This window comes from Trichoderma citrinoviride, assembly GCF_003025115.1.
Source record: "Trichoderma citrinoviride strain TUCIM 6016 unplaced genomic scaffold BBK36scaffold_12, whole genome shotgun sequence".
NCBI lineage: Eukaryota > Fungi > Ascomycota > Sordariomycetes > Hypocreales > Hypocreaceae > Trichoderma > Trichoderma citrinoviride.
In genome coordinates, this window is record NW_020194720.1 from 701,446 (window position 1) to 727,857 (window position 26,412).

The 26,412-nt window shown below is 55.0% G+C and overlaps 6 protein-coding genes and 1 non-coding gene across 7 annotated transcripts; 1 reads left to right on the forward strand and 6 right to left on the reverse strand.

The window, feature by feature from the left end:
* Positions 1-195: 195 nt before the first annotated feature.
* BBK36DRAFT_58437 (hypothetical protein) lies at positions 196-2,781 on the reverse strand (the record flags this gene model as incomplete). The annotated part of the gene is made up of 7 exons (XM_024898306.1): positions 196-247; positions 338-534; positions 619-1,373; positions 1,527-1,866; positions 2,035-2,052; positions 2,262-2,284; positions 2,622-2,781. The coding sequence occupies 7 exons, from the start codon at positions 2,779-2,781 to the stop codon at positions 196-198; spliced, it is 1,545 nt and encodes a 514-aa protein (XP_024747114.1).
* A 2,598-nt stretch (positions 2,782-5,379) lies between these two features.
* On the reverse strand, positions 5,380-9,642 carry BBK36DRAFT_1136193 (xanthine dehydrogenase; the record flags this gene model as incomplete). Its single annotated transcript, XM_024892898.1, has 3 exons — positions 9,448-9,642; positions 7,172-9,367; positions 5,380-7,103 (listed from the first exon to the last, which is right to left on the reverse strand). Exons 1-3 carry the CDS (start codon positions 9,630-9,632, stop codon positions 5,381-5,383), a joined length of 4,104 nt encoding a protein of 1,367 aa, XP_024747115.1. The 5' UTR covers positions 9,633-9,642.
* Positions 9,643-11,290: 1,648 nt separating this feature from the next.
* BBK36DRAFT_1125265 (Aspartate/tyrosine/aromatic aminotransferase) lies at positions 11,291-13,006 on the reverse strand (the record flags this gene model as incomplete). Its single annotated transcript, XM_024891261.1, has 6 exons — positions 11,291-11,784; positions 11,871-12,086; positions 12,165-12,334; positions 12,393-12,465; positions 12,562-12,821; positions 12,945-13,006. 6 exons carry the CDS (start codon positions 13,004-13,006, stop codon positions 11,291-11,293), a joined length of 1,275 nt encoding a protein of 424 aa, XP_024747116.1.
* Positions 13,007-13,828: 822 nt separating this feature from the next.
* BBK36DRAFT_1171256 (kinase-like protein) lies at positions 13,829-14,937 on the reverse strand (the record flags this gene model as incomplete). Its single annotated transcript, XM_024895551.1, has 3 exons — positions 13,829-14,183; positions 14,253-14,548; positions 14,608-14,937. 3 exons carry the CDS (start codon positions 14,935-14,937, stop codon positions 13,829-13,831), a joined length of 981 nt encoding a protein of 326 aa, XP_024747117.1.
* Positions 14,938-16,211: 1,274 nt separating this feature from the next.
* Positions 16,212-20,862, reverse strand: BBK36DRAFT_1126137 (hypothetical protein; the record flags this gene model as incomplete). The annotated part of the gene is made up of 4 exons (XM_024891351.1): positions 16,212-16,499; positions 16,743-17,409; positions 17,466-20,431; positions 20,530-20,862. The coding sequence occupies 4 exons, from the start codon at positions 20,860-20,862 to the stop codon at positions 16,212-16,214; spliced, it is 4,254 nt and encodes a 1,417-aa protein (XP_024747118.1).
* Positions 20,863-22,517: 1,655 nt separating this feature from the next.
* On the reverse strand, positions 22,518-22,589 carry BBK36DRAFT_t155. The gene has a single exon. It is a non-coding gene; the product is annotated as a tRNA-Gln (tRNA).
* Positions 22,590-23,947: 1,358 nt separating this feature from the next.
* On the forward strand, positions 23,948-25,780 carry BBK36DRAFT_58114 (phosphoglycerate mutase-like protein; the record flags this gene model as incomplete). Its single annotated transcript, XM_024898298.1, has 2 exons — positions 23,948-24,495; positions 24,562-25,780. 2 exons carry the CDS (start codon positions 23,948-23,950, stop codon positions 25,778-25,780), a joined length of 1,767 nt encoding a protein of 588 aa, XP_024747119.1.
* Positions 25,781-26,412: the final 632 nt, after the last annotated feature.

Sequence of the window (26,412 nt, forward strand, 5' to 3'; positions counted from 1 at the left end):
GCAGGTCAACGCCGTCCATCTTATCCAGTACACCCAAGATCCCATTTTCTGATGTCCGACTTTTTTCTGGCTTTTTGAAACCCCTGTTTTTGTACCCGTATCCGAACAAGGCTCCCTTTGGCTTCTCCACGCACATAAAAACTCACATACAAACGGAAGACAACAAGGATCATATTGGAATTAGAATGAAAGGCTTCACTGTACAGGGGGGTCGTGCGGTAAAAAGTTGCCAACAATCAACGCGGGCCTGCCAGATTTCCAAGAGTCAGTTTTTTGCCGCTTCTTTCATGTGAATCCCGGAGACGGAGCAGATAAAGATGACGAGGTAGAAACTCACAGCTTGTGCTCATCACGGCGGATTGTAAAGGAAAAGCAGCACTTGACGATGGGATGATCCGACGAGTCGCTGGGGTTCTTGAGCGAGCACGCCGTCAGCAGCGTGTCGTGCGCCGGATCAAAGGCAATGGTGCCAAACTCCTCCCAGTACCGCACCATGGACTCTTCCGTCAGGATCTCGTGGAGCGCAATCTTGCCCTGGATAGGGAGAACAACACGAGTTAGTGAGCCATATCTCTTCAGCTGAAATGACAGATGTAGCAAGAGAGAAGGGATACTCACGTCTCGCAGCCGATCCACCGGCACATTGATCAGCTCCGCCATCTCCTTGTTTCCCCGGAAGATCTCGCCCGTTCGCCTCCAGCAGCACGCCGGCACCGCCATGCTGGCAAACACGCGGTCGTAATCCATCAGCTGCTTCTCGAACCACATCTCTACATACACCAGCTGCATGTCCGTCAGGCCCTGTGCCTTCTCCCTGAACTTGGGCCGGAACTGGTTGATGGTCCGCAGGATCTTCTGCTTGGACGTGGACGCAATGTGCCCGTCCAAGTACTTGCCCAGCCGCGCGTAGCCGTTGATGTAGTTGAAAGGCTTGAGCAGGCCGGCATCGTACTTGGCCTTGAGCACGCGAGACATGCGCTCCTCCGGGTTGTCATTCCCAGAAGGATCGGCTGCCTGTAGATAGTACTCTCGCGTCTTTTCTTTATCAGACCGGGCCACTGCTTTGTTATCCGTATTCGGAGGGGGCAGCATAGATCCCGGCGCGTGGCCGGCAGCTATAGAGCCGCCCGGCAAGCCGCCGCCGCCGCCGCCACCACCATAGCCGGAGACCATCTCCGAAGGTCCTCCTGGCCGGTTAAAGGCAGCATTCTGCTGGGCCTCGACACCGCCCTCGTCCAGGATGCTGTTGTGCAAAAAGTCGTTGAGAAGGTTGAACTCGTGAGTGACGTCGGGTCCGATCATATAGTTTGGATTATAAGTATTCATGTCATTGTAATTTTGCGCCGTCAACCAAGCGTCCGAGAAGCCGGCAACTACTCTGTCGTTAGCCATCCAGAGCATCGTGGAGGTGTCGCTTGGGTGGGTAAATATAGGGGAAAAGATGGTAAGGTACAGAACGGTAGGGAGGGAGCTGGAGGGCAGTGGTGCAATGGGATCGCCTCGTCTCCCTTTCGGCAGCAGCTTACATTGATTCGCGTTACCATTGTTATTCAACGCGTTGGCCTGCAGGCCTGACGAAGCGTCGGGTTGCACAAGGGACAATGGACTGGCCTGGGCGAGCACGCCTCCAGCCCCAAGGCCCGAGTTTGGCCTCTGTCTCGCGCCATCAAAGGTCGGCGGCGGTCCCATGGCGCTGGAGATGGAGCTGTGGCCCAGATCGGACTGGGACATGGTGTCCGAGTCCTCTACGGATGCGGTCGATGCGTTTTTGCTGCCGGCCGTCTTCTTCTTAGGATCTGACTCGCGCGGCTCATCGTGGCAGAGATGGCCAATGTTTCGCTTAATGCATCTCGTACACGGCCGCTCCTGTCCACGGCATTAGCACGTCCCAGCTTTGTCGAAGAAAGGAGGAGAGGCTGGCTGTCTGGCCGATGGGGGAAGAGGCCTGGGCCCATCCACCCATGAGGCTGCCGCCGAGGCGAAAGCAGGACAGATGCTCTGGTGTAAGGGGGGAGAGCGCAGGTAGGTACTTACGAGATCGCATGTCATGTGCTACTCGCAGTTCGACAACGGAATCAGTCAGCCCACAAGATCTTTCGTCTTTTTTTGGGTTTATACAAACGAGGGATGGAAGCAATGATGGAGTTTTCTTCTTCTTCTGTCTCCGACTCTTCCTCGTTCCCCTTTCCTTCCTCTTCTTCCCCCTCCTTTCTGGGTTGCATCACGGGATCATCTTCGTTTCTAAAGCGGGCCAGACTTACAGATCTGCGACAGTACACGCACGCTGCAGCGGTGGAGGGAGAGACACGCAGCTATTCGTTAGTCCATGCTGCATACTGTTTTTCTTTTGCACACGCTCGACACTTGCAATTTCAAAGTCACTGGCTAGCAATGGCCAGTGAAAGATCTGAGCAAAACGGGGGGAGGGCAAAGAAAGGGTGGGTGTGTAGGGTTCGGATGGATAGATGGAGGAGGGAGGGACGGCAGAGGACAAACATCAACAGCCTGCAGCCATTGCGCCCAAAGCCAGTCCTCTCTCTCTCTCCTGGATGAGTGACCCCGCGAGTGAGATACGGGAACACGGAGGGGAAAGGGGGAGTTTTCAAGCAAGTTCTGCGTACCATGGTTAACCTTGCGTCTCTTCTTCGGGTTCTTCCCGACTCCTGCAGTCGGAGTCGCAGTCGCAGTCGCAGCGCCTGTGCTCAGGCTGCGGGCTTGATGACGGTCCTTTTCGCGCTCGGCCGCGTCGCCTTTGCCCGCCAGCTTGCTTCGCTCCACCATCTTGCTTCCCTTGGCATCCATTGCACCCGGCGCCGTGGTGGTGGTAGTAGTGGTGGTAGTAGTTGTAGTCGCACCGGTAGCAGCCTTCCGCTCGCTCATATTGCTGCTGTGCTCGCTGAGGCCAGTCCCCTCTTGATTATCCCCCCTCCAGGGATGGGCCGTCTTTCTTCTCGTGCCTCTTGTCCTGAGCCCTTTTCCTGACCTTGTCCTTGTTCGTGTGCCCTTGGTTTTTGCTCTTCGTTCCCTTTCTTGCTTGTGTCTTTCCCGTGCCTCTCTTTCTCTCACACTCCCTTCTTCTTCTTCTTCTTCTTCGTCTCTTCTCTCTAATCTCTCATCGCCCGATTGCTCGGCCCTCCCATTGGTTCTATCTGCCTCGGGGCAAGGTTACGCAAAACGAGCAGAGTGCAGATCATCGAACGTCCCAACTTCCCGGCTTCGACTTGACGCTTCGTCTCGTTTTCCCGACGGCGCAAACCGGCATATATCCCCCAGAAACCGGGGGAAAAGAGAAAGCTGTGAAGCCCTTCTTTGTTTCTCGCCCAAGAAAAAAAGCACAAGCGCAAGCTGCCGTGTCTCTTCTCCTTTTCAGTTGGTCCTCCCGTCTTTTCTTTCCCTTTTCTGCCCTTTCGCAGTAGTAGCAGTAGCAACAGCACCGCCACCAAAAAAAAAAACCCTGGAAAACGTGCGGTCGTGTGAGCGGCACTCGAATCTTGTTTTTTCCTTTCCGGCGGCTTTCTCGTCGGTTGTCACGCTTTGCAGAGGACGGCAGCAGGGCCGGGCGCGGGCTCTGGCAGGCAGGAATGGATCGCAGAGGCAGAGGATGGCCGGCAAGGCGAGGATCGAGGTGAGCACGAGGGCAAAAGAAACGGCGGCCATCCGCAGAAAAGCGCGGGCTGCGGGTTTGAGGCAACCCGGTAGCCGTTCGGTTTCGGTTCAGCTGGGGGGGGCCGCCGCTAGGTTGCTTGTTGTGGCCCCCGGCTACTATTACTACCAGCTACAGTTGGATGGGACCGAAGGACTGGGCTGGTGCTCTCTTTTTCGCCTTGGCGGGCCACATAGCGCTAGCGCTTCAGCGTCATCGTCTATTAGGTCAGTACCTGCGCCAAAAGGATTCAGTGGACCGCTGCGGTGCTCCGTTAGCGGTCCTGGGGGTGCTGTGGCCCTGCTGTAGCGGCGGCGAGATGGAGGGGGTGGCGGGCGGCTTAATATCGCCCAACTGCTCATTCGCTGGGCAACACGCAACACCAGACCAAGACCAACCGGGGAACCAGGTATTAAGCAGTTGGAAGCGGTCATTGAAGTCAGATAGGCTGTGAATCCAACATACATACTACTGTAGTGTCCATCAATAGGTTGCTGCTGTTAGTTGCCTATGTCGTTTGACGGGCAATTCTCCGCATCCTCATTGCATCCAGTGACCATCCATTCAAACTCCTTTACTACTAGCGCCACCACCAAAACAAAGAACAATATCTACATGTAACCACCAGCAACGAAAACCCCAACGACAAAAAGAGAAAAGACATGTACATCACAAAGGCAATATACTACTATTTTCCCTACACAAACCCCAATAAAAAATAAAAGACCGCCGTGTCCACGCGCCGAGAGGTGGCTTGAGGCTAAAAGCCTAAACCTCTTTTCTGGTTCTTCAATACATATCTACATACATACATGCATACTGTAGAAGCAAGCACCTGAGCACGAAAACACCTTGACCGGATCAATGGATGATTTCATCAAGGAGTGCTCCAGAATCCCGAGCGTGCAGGAGAACCTCGGGAACTACAGGATCTACTACCCACATGCCGAAGACCATAGAGATCAAGGTACCTCCCCGTTTCGTTCATGTAAGTGGAAAAGACACAGGCACAGGAACAGGAACAAAACAACGGGCACATTCCATCCAACCAAGGGGCTGCACGATCCCCGCGTGAAACATCACTTTGTCATTCCCCAGTCGAAACGAACTCATTCCTCTTCCTATGCAAAATCACAAAAGCATCACAAGAATCCCGGAACCTTGAAAGCGAACAAGTAACGAGTCTCCGGCCCGGCGCCTAAAGAACGCTGCCGTCGAGCTTTCTTTTTGATTTCTTTCCTGCTGCCCCGATCAGGGTTGACGGAAAGTTGTTCCCTTCAACCTGTTGTTGCGCCCATCGGAATTTCACGGGATGACGCCTTGTAAGTTCTTTTGGGGGCGCCTGCTACTACTATTGATAGTTTGCCCGGTTTGCGGGTAGTATTACCTAATGTTGTCTCAGGGCCTGCGGAGGATTTCGGAACGAGGGGGGTGATGGATGATGACCCCTTTGACTGCGATGGTCATGACCATGGACGAAAGGGATGGACAAAGTGCCGGGCTTTTTTGGGAGCGGGGATCTTTGTTTGTCATGGCTTTGATACGGACTGTACTCATAGGTAAGCATCTTGCAAAGAACGACGAGGTATAGATGAGATGCTGAAAATGATGGGACATGGACTTGAGACTGAAGCGCGATGCTGTCAAACTACATACCAACGTGAACAGGCTCAGTACGGAGTAATAATAACAGCCCAACAAGAGAAAATCACAAGTCACAAGTTTCATCCCAAAATCTCATATAGCCACAAAGAAGCCCTTCTCGCCCTCCTTCGGAAGCACCCTAGCCCTCCTCATAATCTCATCCTCGCACATCAGCCTGATCCTCTCCGGCGTCGCCGGGCTCTCCAGCCTCAGCAAGCCCTCGCTGTCATTCTCCCCCACCGCCGCCTCGACGCCCGCGTCCTTGCGCGCCGCCTTGAGCGCGTGCCGGATGGCGAAGAAGACGGAGCTGCCCATGAACAGCGGCGGCTCGCCCACGCCCCTGCTGCGCTGGATCGTGCGCAGGTCCTTCCACTCGACGTCCTTGAGGAGCGTCACGTTGAACTCCTGGGGGATGTCGCGGAAGCCGGGGATCTTGTACGCGCCCGGCCCGCGCGTGAACAGGTTGCCTGCCATGGCGCCGTTCCGCAGCCAGAGGGACTCCTCCATGGTGAAGAGCCCCAGGCCCTGCATAAACGCCCCCTGGATCTGGCCGTAGTCAATGGCCGGGTTGATGGACTGGCCAATGTCCATCTTGATGTCTGCCCGGAGGCAGGTCGACGCGCCGGTGAGGACGTCGACCTCGACCTCCGCAGCCGCAACGCCTTGGGTGAAGTAAAAGTACATCTTGCCCTTGTTCTCGCCCCATGTGTACCCAATCTCAGGCGTCTTGTAGAAGCCCTGCGCCGACAGGTTGACGCGGTCGAAGTAGGCGGCATGGGCCAGGTCCTTCATCGTCGCCTCCGGGCCAAGCTTCTCTCGGTAGGGTGCCAGCCGCTCATTGAGCTGTTGGCAGGCGTTGAAGATGGCGTACCCGTTCAGATCGGACGACGCCGACGCCGCCGTTGACGACGTGTTGGCGACTGTGTTGGTGGCCGTCTCCGAGATGAAGACGTTGTCCAGGGGCACCTGGAGGGCTTGCGCGGCAATCTGCGTCATCTTGGTGTGCAGTCCCTGGCCCATCTCCGTACCTCCGTGAGCTACCAGGATGGAACCATCGTGGTAGATGTGGACCAGAGCTCCCGCCTGGTTGAGGAAGAGGGCCGTGAACGAGATGCCAAACTTGGTCGGAATCAGGGCGATGCCCCTCTTGCGCCACTTGTGAGTCTCGTTGAACCGATCGACCGCAGCCTTGCGCTCGTGATAGTTGCTCTCTTCCTGCACTTGCTTGTACATGAGCGGGACATGCCAATCCGTGACAGGCTGGTTGAAGTGTGTCAACTCGAGAGGCTTGTACATGTTGATTTCGCGCAGCTTCTCAATGGGAATGCCCAACCGATCCGCGGCCTCTTCCATGCAAGTCTCAATGACGAACATGCCCTGAGGGCCGCCGAAGCCACGGAATGCCGTATTCGAGACGGTGTTGGTCTTGCAGACACGGCCGCGGACCCAAGTGTTGGGGATACGGTAGCACCCGTCGACATGCGTAGCTGCTCGCTCGAGGACCGCCGCGCTGAGGTCAAACGTCCAGCCCGCGTTGTTGAACAAGTCGACATCCAGGGCCTGGATCTTGCCGTCTTTGTTGAAGCCGACCTTGTACTTTCCGAGGAAGGGATGCCTCTGGCCCATGGTGACCATGTCTTCCTCGCGCGTCAGCATGCAGCGGACGGGCCTCTTCGTCTTCTTCGCGGCGAGAGCTACGGACGCGGTGAGAACGATGGATCGGGTCTCTTTGCCACCAAAACCACCGCCTAGTCTCTTGACACGGACGACGACCTTGTTGGCAGGTACATCGCAGATACGAGCAGCAAAGGTTTGGCTACATGTAGATAGAAGTGAGATTTAGTGTGTATGATCAGCGGAGCGATACAGGAGGTGTCAACTTACGTCTCCGTCGGGTTCTGGGTACTGGCGAATATCTCCATTGCGCCGTCTTCCGGACTGGGTACGACAACACATGCGTTGGTCTCGAGGTAGAAGTGCTCCTGGCCTCCCATCCGTGCATTGCCCGTAAAGACATAGTCACTGTTTCTGAAGGCTTCCTCAACGTCCCCCGTCTTGATCTCGCGATAGCACGGGTGGAAACTGTCTTGTTGGATGGCGTCCTCGATGGTCAGGATGGCGGGTAAGTCCTCGTATTCCACCTTGACGGCTTTGGCCGCTTCCTGGGCCTTGGAAGGCGACGTGGCCAGGATCATGGCAATGACCTGGCCTGCCGTAAGGACCTCGCCGTCGGCAAAGAAGAGCTCGTCAAAGTTGGGTGGCCCAAAGCGGTTGGCAGCGTCAGAGGACACGTCTTGCCTATCAACATAGTCGACCACGCCGGGCATGTCGAGCGCGGCGGAATAATCGATTGACTTGATCTTTGCGTGAGCCCTGGTGGACAGCACCCAGCATCCATACAGCTCGTTCTTCAGAGGAGGAATGTCATCCGTGTACTGGGCCTCACCGGTCGTCTGCTTCAATGCAGCAACATGAGGATTCGACTTGCCCGTGACCTCTTTTTCGTAGGCGGCTGCTGTGTGCGGATCGGTCTGCCCGGTCGAGATGGCCCGCTCGATTTCATCAACGGCGTCCTTGTCAATGTGCTCGCTTTGGCCATTGAGAACAGCTAGGACGTCGTGATAGAAGCGGTAGAAGAAGCCGAGAGCCAGCGCTTTCCGGTAAGATGCCATGCCACCGGGAACGCTGAACTGCAGGTCAAAGTCCTTTCCGAGTGCGCTCATGGTTCCTTCGAGCGTCTCCAACTCAGCGAAGCGTTTGCCAACCAGATACTCTGCCGCTGTCTTTGCCGAGACAGTCATGGCAGCCATGCCGCCATAGATGAGATTGCAGTCCGTGACAAGGCCGTCGTCATCGAGCTTGACCCTCAGTGCCGCGGTCACGATGGCAATGTCGTCGTCCTTCCTCTTCGCCTGCTTATACGCTCGGTAGAACTCGCCCTTGGCCGCCGTAACAGGAATCCGGAGGGACGCAATGATGGCATCTTGTGGGAGGGCCGTTCTTCGGTAACCTGTGAAGAACTGTGAGAGGGGGATCTCTGTCTCCTGAGCCGCAGACTTGGCCACCAAAACTGCGTTGGCACCCCACAGGGCCGGATTCAGATCAGAGATGGGCGACGCGGTCACCAGGTTTCCGGCAGGGGTCCCCACGTTCCTGATCTGCCTACCAGCAAAATACTTGAGCTGCTTGAGGATGCCCTTGAAGACCTGTGACCTTTGGTGTCCATAGCGCGTGATGGCCTCCTCGCAGATGTGCTCAAAGTCGGTCAGAGTCACGTTGCCGCCTATTTCGAGATGATCGTCCTTGAACTCGTACTGCCGCAGCTCGGCAATGTCCCCGACGTAGACAGACACGGGGTACTGTAGCGACTTGAACTTGATTTCGATCTGAGTCTCTGTGCTCCCGCCTATGATCTTGGCCGCGGGATATACGCTCTTGATCTGGAGGAGCTGATCCAGAGTGACGGGCCGGAACCACTTCTTCCGCTTATTCCCAAAAGCGAGAGGTCGTAGTTCGTGCTTCTTCAGAGCAGGAGGGAAGATGAGCTCGGTGTCGGGGTTGTACTCGATAAACCCCGGAGGCGTAAATCGCTTGATAGGCTGGTCATTGTTCATCTTGTCCATGCAGCATCCCCCCTCGGGCTTGCCGTTCCCGTTCTCCATACAGCAGCCCCCGCCACCGTTGGTCCTGGCCTTGCCGCACGAGTTCTCCTTGCTAAAGGTGTGAGCTGCGTCGAGGATGGACCTGTACCCCGTGCACCGACACAGGTTGCCGTCGAACGCCTCCTCCACCTCGTCTGTCGTGGGATTGGCGTTGTTCCGCAGCAGCGCATACAGGCTCATGACAATGCCGGGCGTACAGAAGCCGCACTGGCTTCCGTGGGACTTGGCCACCCGTTCCTGCGTGGGATGGGGCCTCTTGGTGTTGCCGATGCCCTCAATGGTGATGACATGCTTGCCGTCGAGACTTACAAGAGGGGCCAGGCAGGCGTTGACGCTGGCGTGGTAGATTTGCTTCGTCGTGGGGTTGAACTGGCTTACCACGATGGTGCATGCGCCGCATCCGCCCTCGCCACAGCCGCTGTGTTTTCATGAGTGTCAGTCGGAACGAAGAAAGGAGCTGCGTGAGGAGTCCAAACTAGTCAAGAGTGAGTTTCATACAGCTTGGTTCCGGTCAGTCCAATGCCTCTCAGGTACTCTAGGACTGTGATCTCGGGGTCGATTTCGTCGAGCACGACTTTGGTTCCGTTGAGATAGAATCGAATTGTGTCGTCGAACTTGGCAGTCAGAGACGCCAGCGAATCCAGCTGGCCGTCCCGCTCGGGCGAGATGGCAATGGGAGCCATGATAAATCGGGTTTATGAAAGAAGCGGAACGAAGACGACAGTGATGGAGATGAAAGGAACTAGGCCATGACACAGCGTGAAGGAAGAATACGAGGGATGAAGATGAATGGAATGCGAAACACTCGATACACAGAAAGCGGATGTGTAACTCAGATGCTCATGAATGTCCCTCGAAGACGAAGTCGATGAAGTGCCACGCAAGGCAAGCAAATGCAAGTTCAAGGCATGTATGTATGCCCAAGGCAAATGTTGGTAGTAATAGTAATGTAGTTAGAGAGTGCAAAGTGGCGACACGGCGTTTAAGTGGCTGCTGGCCAGAAGGCGGAGGTCTTGCACATGCACCAACTTGCATCTGCTGGCCCGTACCGCGATATCGCCTCCCGCGTGCCCCAGGTTCCTTAGAGCTGCCCGACGGCTCCCCGTATCGTCTACCTCTTCTCCGCAGTGCCCGTGCACTAGCCGAATGGGTATCGCCTACTACCTGTCAAGCCCTGCATCGGATGCTAACAGGCAGAGATAAGGCAATGAACCACAGGTGCTCATACTAGTAGAACCTCCGAGCCAACGACGGAGCTGCTTCAAGCCAAGACAGCGTGTGACAAAAGCACTTTCTAGGACGTGCCAAAAAGCAAACGTGACAACTTGAGTCAAAATGCCCTGTAACAAGTTTCAATGTCAGTGTTGGCACGGAGCGACAGTCCGACTTTCTGTCCCGTTTACTTGTTAAGCCGACGCCATCCTTAATTGTGCGAGTGCCGGTAAGCCCAGTCCTGCGTTGTCCGCCATGTCATTGGCTTCTTTCTGTCCGATGCCCGCGGAAGTCGTCGTTTGCGGGACAATATGCTTACCTTTTGGGTGGGTGTTGTAAGAAAAGTATAATGATAATAATAATAGAAACAGCTCGGCAACTGGAAATACCGATCCTCTGAATCAATCTACCATCACGGTTTCGGACAACCACCTACTACTCGAATTCAACCCTCACTTCAAGGAACACATGAAGAACACCAGATAGTAAGCCCCCCCCCTTCAACAAACCACAGCACCAAAAACCCCCCAAACAGGCAAAACAGACACGTCCCAATCGCCTTGTCTTCTCCAATCACCTCCCCATCATTAACTATCGATCGCCCGTCACCCCTCCCTCTTCAAACCCCGCCGCCGGGGGGGTTCAAACAAAAAACGACGCTTCGGCCGGCTCCGCTGCTGAGATGCCGCTCCACCCATCGGCAAGTTCCACAACATGCACTTATGTATGTACCTAATCGATTATCAAGGGAGATTGTGAGATTCAACGATTGATGTGTGTCGTAATCTTTCGACTACTAATTGCTATTACCCTCTCCTAATGATCAAGGAGGCGCGGCACGAAGAATGGTGTGCTTTAGAGTTTACGTACTGAATCCATGGATAGAGGATGAAGTAATATCAAGGTACGGCCTGTCATACGGCTGGCAAAGGACATTCATTCCCGTTAGGGGCAGTAGAGCTTATACATATCTTCTCACACTTTGTATTGGCATGTCATTCGATGCTCCTATGTGCAATGGAATATCTAGAGTAGCAGTCCTGCTGCTCTTACAGTATCTTCCTCCCCCTGAGCGGCGTTGAGATCCGACCTCTATATGTACCTAGTGTTCTTGTTGGTATCCAAAAGTCTACTTCATATACTTCTTCAGCCCCCTCAGCCGATTCTTCGCCTCCTCCAACACAGCATCCTCCTTGCACACCGCAAACCGCAGATAATCCTCCGCCATGTGCGCATTCGCATCCGTGTAAAACTCCGTCGGCGGGATCGCGGCGACGCCCACCTCCTGGATCAGGAACCACGACAGCTTAAAGTCCCGCGGCCGGCTCGCCACGTGCGGCGGGAACGGGTAGTCCTCCGGCAGCTGCACCTTGTCCATGTTGACGAGCACAAAGTATCCGCCCTCGGGCTCCGAGTACGGCAGCCCGAGCTCGTCCCAGACCTCGTTGAAGCGGTCCATCTTGCCCTTCATGTCCCGGATGGCGTCGTCCCAGAAGCCCTCGGCCTCGGCCTTTTCGAAGCCCACGGCGCAGGCCTCCTGCAGGGGCGAGACGGACGAGTAGCAGATGCGCGTGTGTGCGGCCGAAACATACTTGATGAGATGCTCGGGGCCCATGAGCCAGCCTGCAAGAACAGATAGCAGGTCAGCATACAGGAGTCCCCCGTCGATATTTTATGATGCAGAACGTGTGAAGCTCGCAAAAACGTACCAACACGCCAACCCGTGGCGTAAAAGTTCTTGCCCGCAGAGCCGACAGTCAGAGTCAGCCTCTCAATCTCGGGAGACAGCGTCGAGATCCTCGTGAACGGCACGTAAAACAGGCGGTCGTACACCTCGTCAGACAGGATGATGATCTCGTTCTTGACGCACAGGTCGCCAATCTTCTGCAGCTCCTCCCGAGAAAAGACCTTGCCGACGGGGTTGTCTGCATTCACACACAAGAAAATGAGTATCGCTACCGATTGATTTGTACGATTTGTGAGGGAGGGCAAAAAGAACTTACGAGGGGTGTTGAGAACAATCATCTTCGTCTTGGGCGTAATGGCCTTCTCCAGCTCGTCAAAGTCAATGGTCCAGTCGGCTGCCGACGACGTCTTGGTGGCTCCCGTGGCGGGCGGGTGCATGGGCACATAGACAATCTTGCCGCCAGGCATCTCAATGTTGCTAATGTACCTGTTTCCCTGAGTGAGCATCGTGTACTAAGATTCCACGACGGAGGTGTAAAACCTACTGGTCGAAGAAGGGCTCAAAGATGATGACCTCGTCGCCCGGCTCAATAAAAGCCATAAACGCACTGAGCATACCTACACACGTCTCACCCTCACACGTTAGATATCACAGCTTCCTACCTACTTCCCATCTCCCCAGACAGTTCCACAAATCAGATAGAAGAAACTCACCCTCGTTGGCTCCCGTCGTAATCGTCACCTCGGTATCGGGATTAATCTTCCTCCCCCAAAACGGCGCATACGCATCCGCAATCGCCTGCTTCAGCCTCGGCCGCCCCTTGGTAGGCGAGTACTGGTTGCAGTCCACCCGGTCCAGCGCCTCCTTGGCGGCGTCGAGGATGAACTTGGGCGGGTTGTACCCGAAGAAGCCCTGGCCCATGTTCACAATGGGCTGCTTGGGCGAAGCTGCCGCCGCTTCGTTGACGATGGTCCTTTTGGTTGAACATGTCAGCCCGGTCGATACTTCGATTCAACCTCCCATCTCCGGCAGCTCAACCATAACTGTACTCATGCTCGTGTCTGCGTTCTGGCATGTATTCACTGTGTTGACTCACCAAACATCCTGCTTCTGCCCCGACACCCTCGCCGCAGGCTTCAACTTCAGACTCCCACTCATGGCGGAATAGGTCCTGACAACGCCTCCTCTCGCGATACCCGCAAACGCAACCGAACGGCGAACAGCAGTAGTAGAAATGATTGAAGGTGAAATCCGCAGAGCAGACAAAGACATTTAAGAAGAACGAAAGAAAAACCTCCCGCTTCTTTCCTTTTCCTTTTCTCAAACTAGCCTCGGTGATGCAATCGCAATGGCTCCGCCCTAACCCAAAGAACACCTTGAGTCGAAAAATCAAAGCAAAAATGAGGGGTGAAGGCACGCGTTAGAAGCGAGAGATCGAGGTGAAGCCTTCTTACACTCTGTAGAACGAATCAGAGCGATTTCTTACAGCCTACTCTCTAATTTTGCGAATAGGCAATTGCGACATCGGCAATTCAGTCAATTGGGTTCCCCGGCCGGAAACAGCCCAAGGACGGCTGACTAAGGGGCCGCTGCGGGGGGACTTGAAGAAGTCTAGAGTCTACTAGACGATGGCGTCAATTCTCGTGAGCAGAGACGCACAAGGCTGAGGGGTCCACAAGGCTGAGGAAGAGAGAACATCATGTTGGAAGGTATCACGACTGCAGTGCTGGATGATTGGGTTTATGATTCCAATGGTCTTGAACAAGGAAGGTGCAAACAGCAGCCGAAGCCAAACCCATCTGACCCGGAAAGTCCTGTACATGTATCCTCCATAGCGAAATTCAAAGCAAACTCGAGGTCGACAACATTGCGACCTATGCCTTGGGTATCATCTCATCAACACCGAAGTCCCAAGGCGAAAATCCAACCCAAGTTCGAAAGCATCCATGACCAAACCAACTCTCTCTGCCTCAGATGTCATCACCAATGGTAGACAGGAGGCGCCTCGGCAGGGCGGTGCTTTTCTGGGGAAGTGAGCCCCAGCCCATCCATGCTACCGGCCAGCTTCTCGTTGTCATTTGACCCCTCCATAATCTTGGTCGCCATCTCAAGGCACCTCTCGGCCGTTGGCCGCTCTCTGGTTTTCTTGACGAGCATCTTGCTGACGAGGTCGACAAGTGCGTTGCCGGGATTGAGCCTCATCAGCTCCTGTGTATAGTTGGCACATCGTGAAGGGTACTGGAACTTTCCCGCATCCCCCTTGTCCTTCTGCGGCTTCTGAAGCATCATCGCGAGCAGAGTAACCCCCAGAGCCCAGATATCATCACTCTTGCCGCTGTGCCTGTTGTAGGCCACCATGTCAGGCGACCAGAAATCCGACGTCCCAGTTCTCGGGCCGTCATACTTGCCGTGGACCTTGCAGTCACTGCAGTCTCCAAGGGCGACATCCATTGGGTCGAATCGACGGACGAAGATGTTCCTCGGCTTCATGTCTGCATGAAAAAAGCCTTTGCCGTGCATGTAGACAAGAGCATCGGCAACTTGGATGGTAGTGGACACGATGTCCAACATGCTCATGGGCTCGTAGTACCACTCGATACGCATCTGCAGGGTTCCCCTTGCGCAAAGCTCCATGATGAGAAGATTGTTGTCCTCATCCGAGTCCTGCTTGTAGAGTTCCACAAGCTTTACAATGTTCGGCTGGATGGCGAAGAGCAGTGTCAGTCTAGGCCTTTGGATGGAGAAGGGGAGTGACCAACGTGATCCCACTTCCGAAGCCTCTTCGACTCCTTGTACAGCTGCTCGGGCGTCTGCGACTTCTTGCCCGCAAACAGCCTCCCATCCTCCACCCTCTTCACCTTGATGACAGTCGACCAGCCCCCCTGGCCTATGACCGTGCCCCGGAGATACTTGCCCGGAATCACTTCGGGCACGTTCTCCATCGAGACCGACTCGTCCTCCTCGCTCCAGCGGCCGCAGTCGCGCTGATCGTCCCAGTCCGGCGAGCTGGACCAGGAGTCTCTCGCCTGGGACAGCTCGGAGGGGCTCGTCGGGGCAGGTGAAGGACCTGGAGCCCTGCGGGAAGGCATCTCGCTCGGCGACGGGAGTAGTTCTGGTGTTTGTAGAAAATGAAATGAAATGAAATGAGAAACGGTGATTGCTTTGGATGGCCAAGAGCAAGTGCCAGGATGGAAGAAGCGAGTACACAGAGAATATGCGCGAGAAAGAAAAGGCCGTGTTGGTAGCAGGAGTGGTGATGGAACGCGGGTGAAAAGTGTTTGTGTTTGTGTGTGCAGAAGAAGGGAAGAGAGCGAAAGGAGCAAGAGAACATGAAGAGAGACGACCTTCATATAGGTACTGTACCTGCGCAGGCTGCAGTGACTCTCGCCCGCCTCAAACTCTCCATCAGGCGGCACTGCCTAAGAAGGTAAAGATTGCAGCTGCCGATAGAGTTTGATACGGCGCCTGGACTTTAGACGCTTGCCTTTGCCTGCCAGCTGCCAGCATCTCTGGAATGGCACGCTCTTGTACTCCATTACAGCCGACACTTCCAAAAGAGACATTGACACAAGAAGAGTGGCCTTTTAACTTTGACAAGGCACGGATACTTTGTCAGGTTGCCGGCGTGGCAAAGAGATACCACTGCGAGTCGTTCAGGAGACTGTACGAACCTCTGGCATGCTCATACCAAACTGATGCGGCAAGCAGCGGAGAGTCACTTAGCTAACAATCCTCCACAATACCGCCGTTTGAATACAAGCTCCATAGATTGATAGACCTGTTTAGCTGCGACCAAAAGGTCGGAATAACGCCGCCGAGTAGTTTACCACTTCAAATCAAATAAACCCTTATTGTCGTGAGACTACCCACGGTACTAAGGTATGTAATAATCCTAATAATACACTTCGTTATGTGGCCGTGACTGTCCCCTAACAATAAGCAAACCGCCAGCAATGATTGGGTCTTCTCCCTCGCCCCTTTTGAAAGGGTGGCCATGCTGCTGCCTCTAACTGACCTTCCGAGCCACTCGCCGGTACTCCTCTTCCCAACGCCAGGTGAAAGTTTCAAGACGCGCAAGAAAAGGAACAAGGACGCACAGGTCCGGAAACGATTCCCTGGTTCTCATCGACCGTGTCATAACACGTAGTTACGTAACCTTGATAAATCATGGTGTATCTGACCAAAAAAAGTACCTCCTATGACCCTTCATGGGAGAAAAGCAATGGTAAGGGCAAATAGAGGAAAGAAAAAAGTAAACAAGCGTTTCTGCGTGCATGATAAAAGTAGTTGGCGGCAATGGCCTGCTGCTGCTCGAAAAGGACGAGGACTAGAGAATGCCTCTTGGCTTCATCTCACCCCCCTTTCAGCTTGGCATCTGCCGCTGGGACGCTTTTCTCAGATTCTCCATCATCCGTTCGACAAACTCCATAGATTCGCAGCCCGGAACATCTGGGAAACCCTCGGGTTCATGATGATATAATGGTTGTGTAGAATAGGACGGACTGGGTTGATCGTCTTTGACCGGATGTATAGTCGTGGAAACTGGCACCGAGGTAGTAGACATTCCCCTGTCCAAGCCCGATTGTTGGGGAGTATGATTTCCAGTCCCGTTGACTGAAACTGCAGCTTTTCGGAGAGTATCTGCCGGCCCCTCGGGCGCAGCCGCATCATGGCCCTGCTGTGTCGAAGGAGCTGAGTGTGTAGGCTGCGGTAGGTTCGGCGTTGCAACGCTAGCGGATGACGACGGAGATGCCGTCGCATTTCCCTGGTATGATATTGCAAACTTAGGGAGCGGCACTGGAGTTGTTGATATCCTTGGAGCTTGTTGGGCTGCCTTTGCCGTGGGTCCTGTGGAGTTTCCCGCTTCTTGTGAAGGTGGTGTAGAGGATGCTACGGCAACTTTCGTGTTGGGAGAGGCGGCCACGGGGCTTGCCTGCCGAAGAGGCGAGTGCTTGACGGAGGGGGGTGCGGTAGAACCGGGAGACGAGGTCATGGCGGCCAGGAAGTTTGCTGGTAAAGGCACTGGGGACTGTTTAGCTGGAACCTGCATTGCGGATTTAGTCGACTTCAACGAAAGACTGACGGCTGCGGGTAAGCCAACCTTGTACGATTTGGGGGCTGGGGTTGGCTTGGGCTTGCTGGGCTGCTGTTGGCTGGGCTGCTGCTGAGTCGGCTGTTGCTGGTTGGGCTGTTGCTGGGTCGGCTGCTGCTGGATCTGACTTCTGTACTGTGCCTTGATCGCCGGATGGTACTGGTGGCTGGCTGTTCCAAGGATGGGCGCAGGCAGCCCTGAATTCGATTGCTGCGCCGGCGGCCCTGTCTGCTGTGCTGCCGGGGCCGCTGGGCCATTGTACGGTACAGCTGTCGGTACGGCTGTCGGTACAGCTGCAGAAGGTTGCGCCTGGTATGGCCCCGAGTAGTCGCCTGGGGACATTGCCGTGGAAGATGCCCGCCGGAGAACGTCGTGGCGATTAGCTAGCAGGTGTGCTCTCAGATCGCCTTCGTAACCGTTGGTGAACCCTCCCCACGGCATATAAGGTGTTCGATATCTGGTAGCCTCCCTGTAACTCACAGTTAGAAATGGTGATCAAACAGCGACGACCCGGAAACAGCTTACCTGTTATGGTTTACTTGGAAGAAGGGGTACTTCTGATACACCGAGGAATGCACCTGCCAAGTGGGCCTGCTGTACTGTTGCGAGTTATGTGTGGATGATGAAGCACCCCTATGGCTTGGGTAAGGTCCTGAAGACCCTGCCGCCCAGGTCGTCGGGAAAGCTTGTGGATGCGGCTGCGAAGGGGGAGGTGGCGGCGGCGGCGGCGGTACGTGAGCTCGAGGCATCTCATTTGGCCGGATGATGGGGTCAAACCGCTGGACTGTGTATGGCTGATACTGCTGGAAGGTGGGAGGAGCAGCCGTGGTCCCTTGGAAGGAGTTTGTGCCGGGAAGTGTGTGGTTGTTGTATCCCACAGGGGTCCTTGGCTGGTAGACGTATGGCCTCTCCATGCCCGGAGCATTCATCGGCATCGTCGTCATTTGGCCCGCAAAAGCACCTGGGTGGTTGTATGGGCCAGAGATTCCGTAAGCTCTCTGCTGATATGTTTGGCGCGCAGGCACGGGCTTGGGGGGCTTCGGAAGCGTGTCCAAGAAATTGCCCTTGGGGTTGTGCCGTGGTTTTGTCGGATCTTCGGTGTACTGCGCTTTGGCGTCGGTCGAGTTCTTCCCGAGATAGTACCAGACCTGGTCTTGCTTGCTAAGATCAACCTTGGCCTGCTGCTTGTTGGCGGCTTCGTTGGTGTGGAATTCCGCCCAGGTATAGTCCCCTTCGATGAATGTATCGCCCTTTCGCGGCTTGTCATCGCCCTGATGACGCTTGGCATTGAGCTTGTCCTTTGCCTTTTGCGAAGAGGGGAGCGAGATGGCGTTCGCCGACGCCTTGGGTAGGTGGTAGTCGGATGGATCTGGGAGCAGCAGCCATTTCCATTCAACCTCTACTCGGTCGCCATTCGGAACGACGTCGACGAGTAACATGCGCTCATCCGATCGGTTCTCTACCACCATTCCGGCGAATATGTCGCCCTTGTGATATTGCAGCTGGCAGATGTCTCCCTTCCGAAGGGCCTCGGCGGCCTTCATGATGCGGGCATCTTCCTCTAAAGCCTCGCCGTCCAGCTTCTTATCGCGCTTGGTACGGTGGAAGCGGCAGCTGAATTCAAAAGCCTGTTCTTTATACTCCGTACCATCTTCACCAAAGACGGGAACCTCTTGTTCCTCGGTGAACACTCCCGCGGCTGCGGCACATGTAGCGTGATATGCCCTCGCACACTTCTTCTGAGAACACTGGAAACAAGCCCCGCGCTTCGATCGACAGAACAGACATTTGAGATCCAGACGGTCCTTGTGCACGGCGTCGACATTGGAGACAATCTCCTTTCCATCCACTGTGTCGATGTACGTCTCGGGGATGTAGAGGGCGCACAGGCGATGGGCCTTTCTGCCGTCGTCGGTTGGCAGGAATTCCAGGTTCGGGACATCGTTGGGGCACAGGCAACAGGGCGGCTCGGCCTTGACCTTGAGTCGCAGCCTGATCTTCTTGACCTTGACCTTGGCCCCCTTATCCGCCCGGCCACGCTTCCTCTTGCGGCTCGCGTCCTTGAATTTCACAGCGTGGCCCGCAGGAGGGGTGGGAAGCCCGGAGAGCTCATCGTCATCGTCCTCATCTTCGTCTTCATCATCATCCTCTGTCTCTTCGTATTCGGTCTCCTCTCCTCGCAGTTTCCGCTCGATCTCGTAGACGTTGACCCATACGCTGTCCTGCGCTTGGGCACATTCGCACTTCTTGGCAATCTTGCCCATCTCAAGCCAGGAGTCGAGAGCAAAGTTGACAGCTTCGGCGCAGTTGTATCCCAAGTTAAAACCGGAATGGTATCCGTAAGGGTAGGTGACGACAAACTCGCCGGGATATGAGACGACCTTGTTGACCTTGATGCCGTAGTTCTGCTGCAAGTGTTGCGGCGAAATGAGGAAAGCCTTGTGCCTGAGAAACTGGTCGCAGGCCTTGGCATCGGCGGGCCAAATACTCTTCATGGCATTCTCAAACTTTCGAGCATCGGCCTGGGAAATGCTGTACCACTGCTTTGGAGCACCAAAGTGCAAGTAGTTGATGCTGTAGAGATCGACGTCCTCAAGATGCCACGCAAACGTTGCTTTCCACATGCCAAGATAGAGGTATGCTGTATTAACACCCGGAACCTTTGTACCGAGGACATCCAGGAGGTTTGGCAACTTGTTCAGATTCCAAATCTCGGTCCTGTCATCGAAGAGCGTGCCCATCAAATCAGCGCCGTAAAGCGGTTGTGCATATGTCAGGGTCTTCCAATACACGCGCTCCAGTTCTTCGCATCGCTCAGGCGTGTAGTCGGAAATGTCCATCCGATAGTCGAAATCCTTGAACGCAGCCTCGTCGATGACGGCGGAGCCTTCTCGGCGACTGTACTTGCGGCGCGCCGAGGTGGACTGAATCTTTGGCTTAGCAGGCCTAACTCCACCCATTCTTCGAACGGTCGGTTGAGGGTCGTCTTCGTAATCCACCTCGGTGCCCAGCTCCTTTTCGATAGAGTCCATCACTTCATCCTCTGCGCCTTCGGCCTCGACCTTTGGCGAGACAGGTGTCATGGGCCGGCTCTCTTCATTCTTCCTTTGCCTCGCCCTGTTCTTGGGAGGCCGTCCTCTTCCGCGAGTCCTCGGTGTGGTGGTCGTTGTGTTGGCAGGTTTGGGAGCAGCAGGGCGCCGCGCGGGCTTGGGCTTGTCCGCATTGGCTCGTCTCTCTCCACGCCTGGCGGGAGGCTGGTGCTCGCTCTGCTCGCAAAGCTGCCTCCATTGCGGAATGTTGTAGGATCGTCCATGGAGGATGTTGACTTGGCGGTAAGTGCCGTTGGACCCCATGATGTCCTGCTTGATTGGCTCGCGGACTCGGATCTGCTTTACGAGATCGTCGAGGGGTGGCTGTGCATCCAGCCACTCGGCCGGCGGGATGATCTTGATGATACCGGACTTCATTCCATAGCTGTCGACCTTTGTCATCTGTTTGGGTGCAAGGGTCAGTGGTTAGCAGACAAGAACACGGATGGCGACGAGGGCAAGGACAGAGGCAATTGGAGCCCGAGTGAGAGGCGGCATACGAAGCGGCGGAAGTCTCTAAACTGATCCATGGTCGGCCGGAAGACGGGCACGTTGCCCGACGACCAATGGTCCGGCACGACATCGCCAATGTCGTCGAGCTCAGCGCCGAGATCCGGGGGCAGCGTCGGCGCATCCTCCAGCGGCGGCTCGTCGTCCAGGTCGCTGAGCTCCGAGTCGCTCGACTCCGACTTGCCGGCATCGTTGCTATCGGGCGGCGAGTGCAGGAAGGCGGGCTGTTTGGCGGCGTCGATGTGGTCGTCGGCCTGCTGCTGCTGCTGCTGCTGCTGCTCCTTCAGCGCCTCGGACGGCTCTGCGATGGCGTCGTCTGACATGGCGGGCGATTTCAGCACGCAGCATGCGGCTGGGCCATCGAGCGGCAAATGCGGACGATAGGCGCGATGCGATCAGGCGGAATGATCTCGTAGTCTCTCTTCTTCTTTTTTTTTATTAACCCGGTGGTTTCGCAAGGCGCGCGACGTGCTCGAATCGTACAGAGTCTGGAGGTGCTCGGTGTGGGTGTGCGAGATGCGGTGCTTGTGCTCAAGTCTGGTCCAGTCTGGTGCTTGTGCCGTGCGACAGACAGGGAGTGCGTCCACTGGAACTTTGAGCCCGTAGGGGTAAGGTATTGAAGGTAGGCGGGCGATGATGCGGAGAAATTGCGGCTGCCGAACTGCCTTACCTGACTAGAGCCTTTCAAGGTTGAGGCGCACCCGCTGAAACCTGATGGCTCGGACCCGACGCTGTATTTTGTACCTCGCAGTGGGCGTCAGCGGCCGGTGGGCTCAGCGTCAGGCCATTCCAAGCGCTGGACGGAGCGAGGTGCAGCGCTATGCATGCACTGAGCAGGGATGCGCCAGAGGCGAACCTGGAAGTTGGGTTGAGCTCGTTTGCGCCTCTGGGCATCCATCGGCTATTTTTCTTTGTTTTCCTTGCTCTGCAGTTCTGCTCCTAGCCATTGTCTCTACTTTATCCTACCTACTGTTTCACAAATTCCATCTCTTTTCCCTCCCTATGTACTCCCTCACCATCTTCTCGATCTGCAGCAAGGAACAGACTCGAACATCGCTTCGTTCACATCTCGCTGCACGTGGCTGGCGGCCGCTTTGCCTCCTCTGATCAGCTGAATCGATTTGCTTCGCGCCTCTAATGCAAGGGAAAGGCCAAACACGGCTTAGCATGTGGATCCGCATCTGCTCCACAGAAAACGGAAAAGTTGATGAGATTGAGCGCTTGTGTTGCAGTCATGCACGATGTCGTCTTGGACACGGGGAAAGACGGGCATTACTATCAGAGATGAAGAGACACTGTAGAGGAGGTAGAGGACAAAGAGACGTAGTATTGTAGGGAAATCAATGAGATGAGTAGCTGTGCTTTTTCATGCTTCATCACAACTATTACCAGGTAGCAAAGCCGGATCATGGCGAATCAGGCACACAGCCGAGCGCGACATTGAAGGGCAAGCAAGGGAGGGAAATGATGGCAAACCGCCACCCAGCTTCAGCTTCGCACGGAGTTGCCTCTGTGTTGCTGCCTGAGGCAAACGGCATTCTACGCTTGTCTGCATCTGGGAAAAAGTAGAGATTGATAAGATCCAAATCTGGCCGCGAATCTTCTTGGTGCAAATCGTCGAGATGAAATGCTGATCAGGAGGTGCTGAACATGATGTCTAGTATCGATGCTGCCAGATTCCCCACATCCGCACTTTTCATTCTGGCGGTGGTCATATTATCAGAGGACGTGCAAGGGGATGCTGCAGGCACTATTTGCGCAGCATGCCTTGATGAGCGCCCGTGTATCTAATTCTTTACGGAGGTCGTTGAAAGGCAGCTGCCCTGGGGCTGTTGAAGGGAGAACCGACACATTGATTGCCCCGATTATCGACCACTTTCAATCAAGTCGCTGTCATCACGAAGACAATCGCCAGTCCAGTTTGCTCTGAAGCGACGAGACGATAAAAAGAGAATCCGTGGTGAAAAGCGCAAAAAATAGGTTCCAGAGGGAGTCGAACCCTCGCTGGCGGAATCAGAATCCGCAGTCATAACCGTTAGACCATGGAACCGATTGAAGCGGTGATCCGCTTCCCATGGTTGATGGTGGAGGCAGCCCTATTTTGCCTTATGAAGGTTAGATGAGGGGTTTGGGCCTAAGCGGGGCTGTCTTCTATCTAGAAGCTGACCGGCGATACGGTGAAACTTGAGATGAGGCACATGAGGCCACTGTTTGTTTCGATGGCTACGGAGTATTTCAAGACTCAACCGCTGTGCCATATGTCTCAGTCACCAGGATTAATCAGGTAGGTTGGCATCAAAGTACTGCCCACAAGACAATGAGGGCGGTGATGACATATCTGCGCCAAGGCACCGTGAGTTATCACCGACTTACACCAACTCGCGTGCACACCAACAGAGAAGACAAGGCACAGGCATCCGCATCCTGCGGCATGTGATTCTGAATCAATTTTACATGCGTAAAATCTAAATCTCTCTTACATCAGTCCAAGTATTTAATGTAAAAAGCATTTAAAATGCCTCCGATTTCGTCGAGATATACCGCTGTTCAATCTCGACGTCATCCTGGTCTACAATACAAAGTACATCTTCCACACCTCCCGAGTCGTCATTGGCGCGTCAAAGTCAAACCTTTCATCCACAAACGCTCGAGCTTGGCCGCAAACGTCCAAGCAACAACGGCTTCTTCAAGTCAAACGTCGTCAAGCTGCGCGCATCCAGCATGGCGGATGGGCGGAGAGAAAGAAATAGTCCACGGCATTGACCTTGAGCGACTCTTGGAACCAGCTTCAATGCCCTGTCACAGACCCCGCCCCTCCTCGAGGCCTCTACCTTATCCATGCCCTTCTCAGCACCCCTTCGAATCCTTCCGTCAGAATGCACGGGATCAGCCACCCGCCAAAACGGCCAGACGAGGCCGCCTGGAGCGCGCTGGGATTCGCTGGTTCCAGGCTGAGGGTGTCGTGCTTTGCTCCAGCTCTAAGCTTGTTTGGTGTGGAGCTCCAACAACGGAAAGTAGCTTGATGCGGGTTTGACGAGTTGTCACAGCCGTGTCTCTCTGCTCTGCTGGGCGTCTTGGGGATTCTTACTACACCATTCGATGGGTGGCTGACCAGCTCGGTGGGACGAAGTGAGGGCTTGGATTGGATTCCTGGCTCTCTTGCGGTCGGAGTTGACGGCTTCTCTGGGCTGGGGTTCTCGATGTCAACATGTGGTCTGTTTAATATGAGATCTCCTCACCTCCATCACCGCTCCCCGCGAATGCAGAATCTTTGGCCTCGGAAGCAGTCTCTCCTCGCCTTGTGTTGATTCAGCCTTCACTGAGGGCTCTATCCTAACAGACTTCACATTTTCACTAGCCATAGAGCATACAGGCTACACAGAGTAGTCCTTGACTCTTCACGACAGTATGGCGTCTGTTCCGAGCCAGAGCCTATGCCGGCTCTCCATCTTGTTATCAATAGCTGTCCTGAGTCTTGGTACCTTGGCGCAGTCTAATGAGCCTCTCGACACGAAAGTCTGGGCAGTTGTTGCATACATCAATCATGGCGAAAAGACTCCGACTCTTGGGGGCCTGGATAACGTTCTCACGCCCATGGGAGCCCGACAAATGTGGAGGCAGGGGAGCGCTTTTCGCAATCGCTACTTGGGTGCCGCCAATTCTACGCTGTTTTCAAATACAACGGAGAACACGACGATCCAAGGCATAGCCAAAGATGCCATTAGCAACAACCAGCTCACCATCCTGTCGCAGACAGACGAGTGGGTGGCTGGAGGTGCTGTGGCCTTTCTCCAGGGCCTGTATCCTCCTACAGAAGACTCGTTCAACAGCTTTGCCGGTGGTTCACAGATGGCGGAGGACGTCGTGTCCGGCTCCGATCCAGTCGATTACCCTCTTGGCGGATACCAGTATCCCAACATCGAGACTCTATCTGCATCAGACTCGGCATCAGTAGCGTGAGTAGCTCAGTTCGTGTGTTCTTCATTTGCATCGAGTATGCTGACTTGCCGCTCGACACGAAGCATCCAAGGAACCGTCGGCTGCTGGGCCTGGGATACCAACGTAAATACCATGAAGCAAACCGATCCCATGGGCCGCTTCAGGTCAACCGAGAGCCTCTACAGGTCCCTCTTTGCCACGCCTCCCCTCAACGGCACTATCCCCAAGGGCGCGATCAACTATTGGAATGCCTACAACATTTACGAGTATGTCAACTACATGAATACTCACAACAAAACGGTCAATTCCGGGTTAGGATTCGCCAACACAACGGTGGGCGTGCTCAAGGCCAACGCTTTCGAACTGGAGCGGGCCATGAACGGAGACAGTCTGAGCGGCGCCCCAAACTTCACTTACAACAACATTACCACTATCGCTGGCCAAACGCTTGGCATGCAGATTGCGAGTTCGCTCAGCGGTGCTACCATAGGAAGTGACGGCAGCAAACTCACGCTCATGTTCGGCTCCTTTGAGCCCATGATTGCCTTCTTCTCCCTCATGGGGCTCTACTCCGGATCCAATCTGCTCTCTGGGCCGTTCTCCACTCTTCCGGAGCCCGGCTCGGCCATGATCATCGAGCTGCTCGGCCATCACTCCGGTGATACATCCGCACTTCCGGCGCCTCAGGAGTTCATGGTTCGGTTCACGTATCGGGCCAATGCTGATGTTGGAGAGCCCTTTTCCGTCTACCCTCTGTCTTCCAACAGCTCTGATAGCCGGGTCATCCCTTTCACAACCTTCTTGGGCCAGCTCCAGCGCTTCTCCCAGGACTCTTCTCAGTGGTGCAGCTCTTGTCGGGCCATTTTTGCCTCGTGGTGCGACGCAAGATCCACACCCTCCATCTCTGACCCCTCAGATCCATCCAAGAAGTCGTCACTCAGTGCGCCTGTTGCTGGTGTCATCGGCGCCATGGTGACTCTAGCCGTGACTGGCATCCTTGCAGTCGCTCTCTACTCCCTTGGAGTGTGTGCCTTTAGACGGCGTACAAGAAAGCCCAGCGTGCGCAGCGTTTCCCCGGGTGGCTTCAAAGGAACAGGCAAGCTGGCCAGCGACGCTGATGTTACGGTTACGAAGCGTGGGATGCAGCACGAGAGGATAGGCAGCTGGGAACTGAAAGACGGCCCACCAACAGCAAGCGGTGCCATGGTGATGGGAACAGGACCGGAGATGCGGCGGTCTGAGGACGACGATGAGATTAACCTGGCGACGGCGGAGCCGGTGAGAATCCGCGAGACCGTCTAGAGCCATGTGATGAGAAGCCTGTGAAATTGGATACCCTATTACCTCCAACTGTGTACATTTTGCACATGTACAGACCGTCGGATAATGAGGAGATAGCCAGGACAGGATTCTTTATAGGGTATGCTCTTGTTGTTTTCTCCTATTCTCCAACATGAACCCACCTGCTTCCACCATTCGTGCTATCACCCTCCAACAAGTCTTCAGTACCCTACATTCCGTGCGCCCTCTGTGAGCTATCATCATGTGTCGACGAACCATGCCTGATTCTTCAAAGATGAGAACACATGTAAGAAGCGCAACCAGGATCAGCGCCTGAGTGAGTCAAGCGGCATGACATGCAGCTGCAGCAGAACGCCGTTGGACGGAATCCGCTCTCCACCTCCGTACATATAGCGCCGCACTACTGATGCCAGACGACATGGATGGATCGCCTCCTGCTGGATCATCTCTCGATGCTTCGAGTCAAAACATGCGTCGTCTTTTTGGACATCTCACGGTCACAAGAAATAAGGGTAGCACTCGATCCGTCTCATTTGCGTTGCAAGCTTGGCGTGGCATACGCTTGAAGCTCAGAAGACGCCGTGATTTCGAAGACTCTAGGGCCCCTTATAAAACGGGCTGGAGTCTGAGAT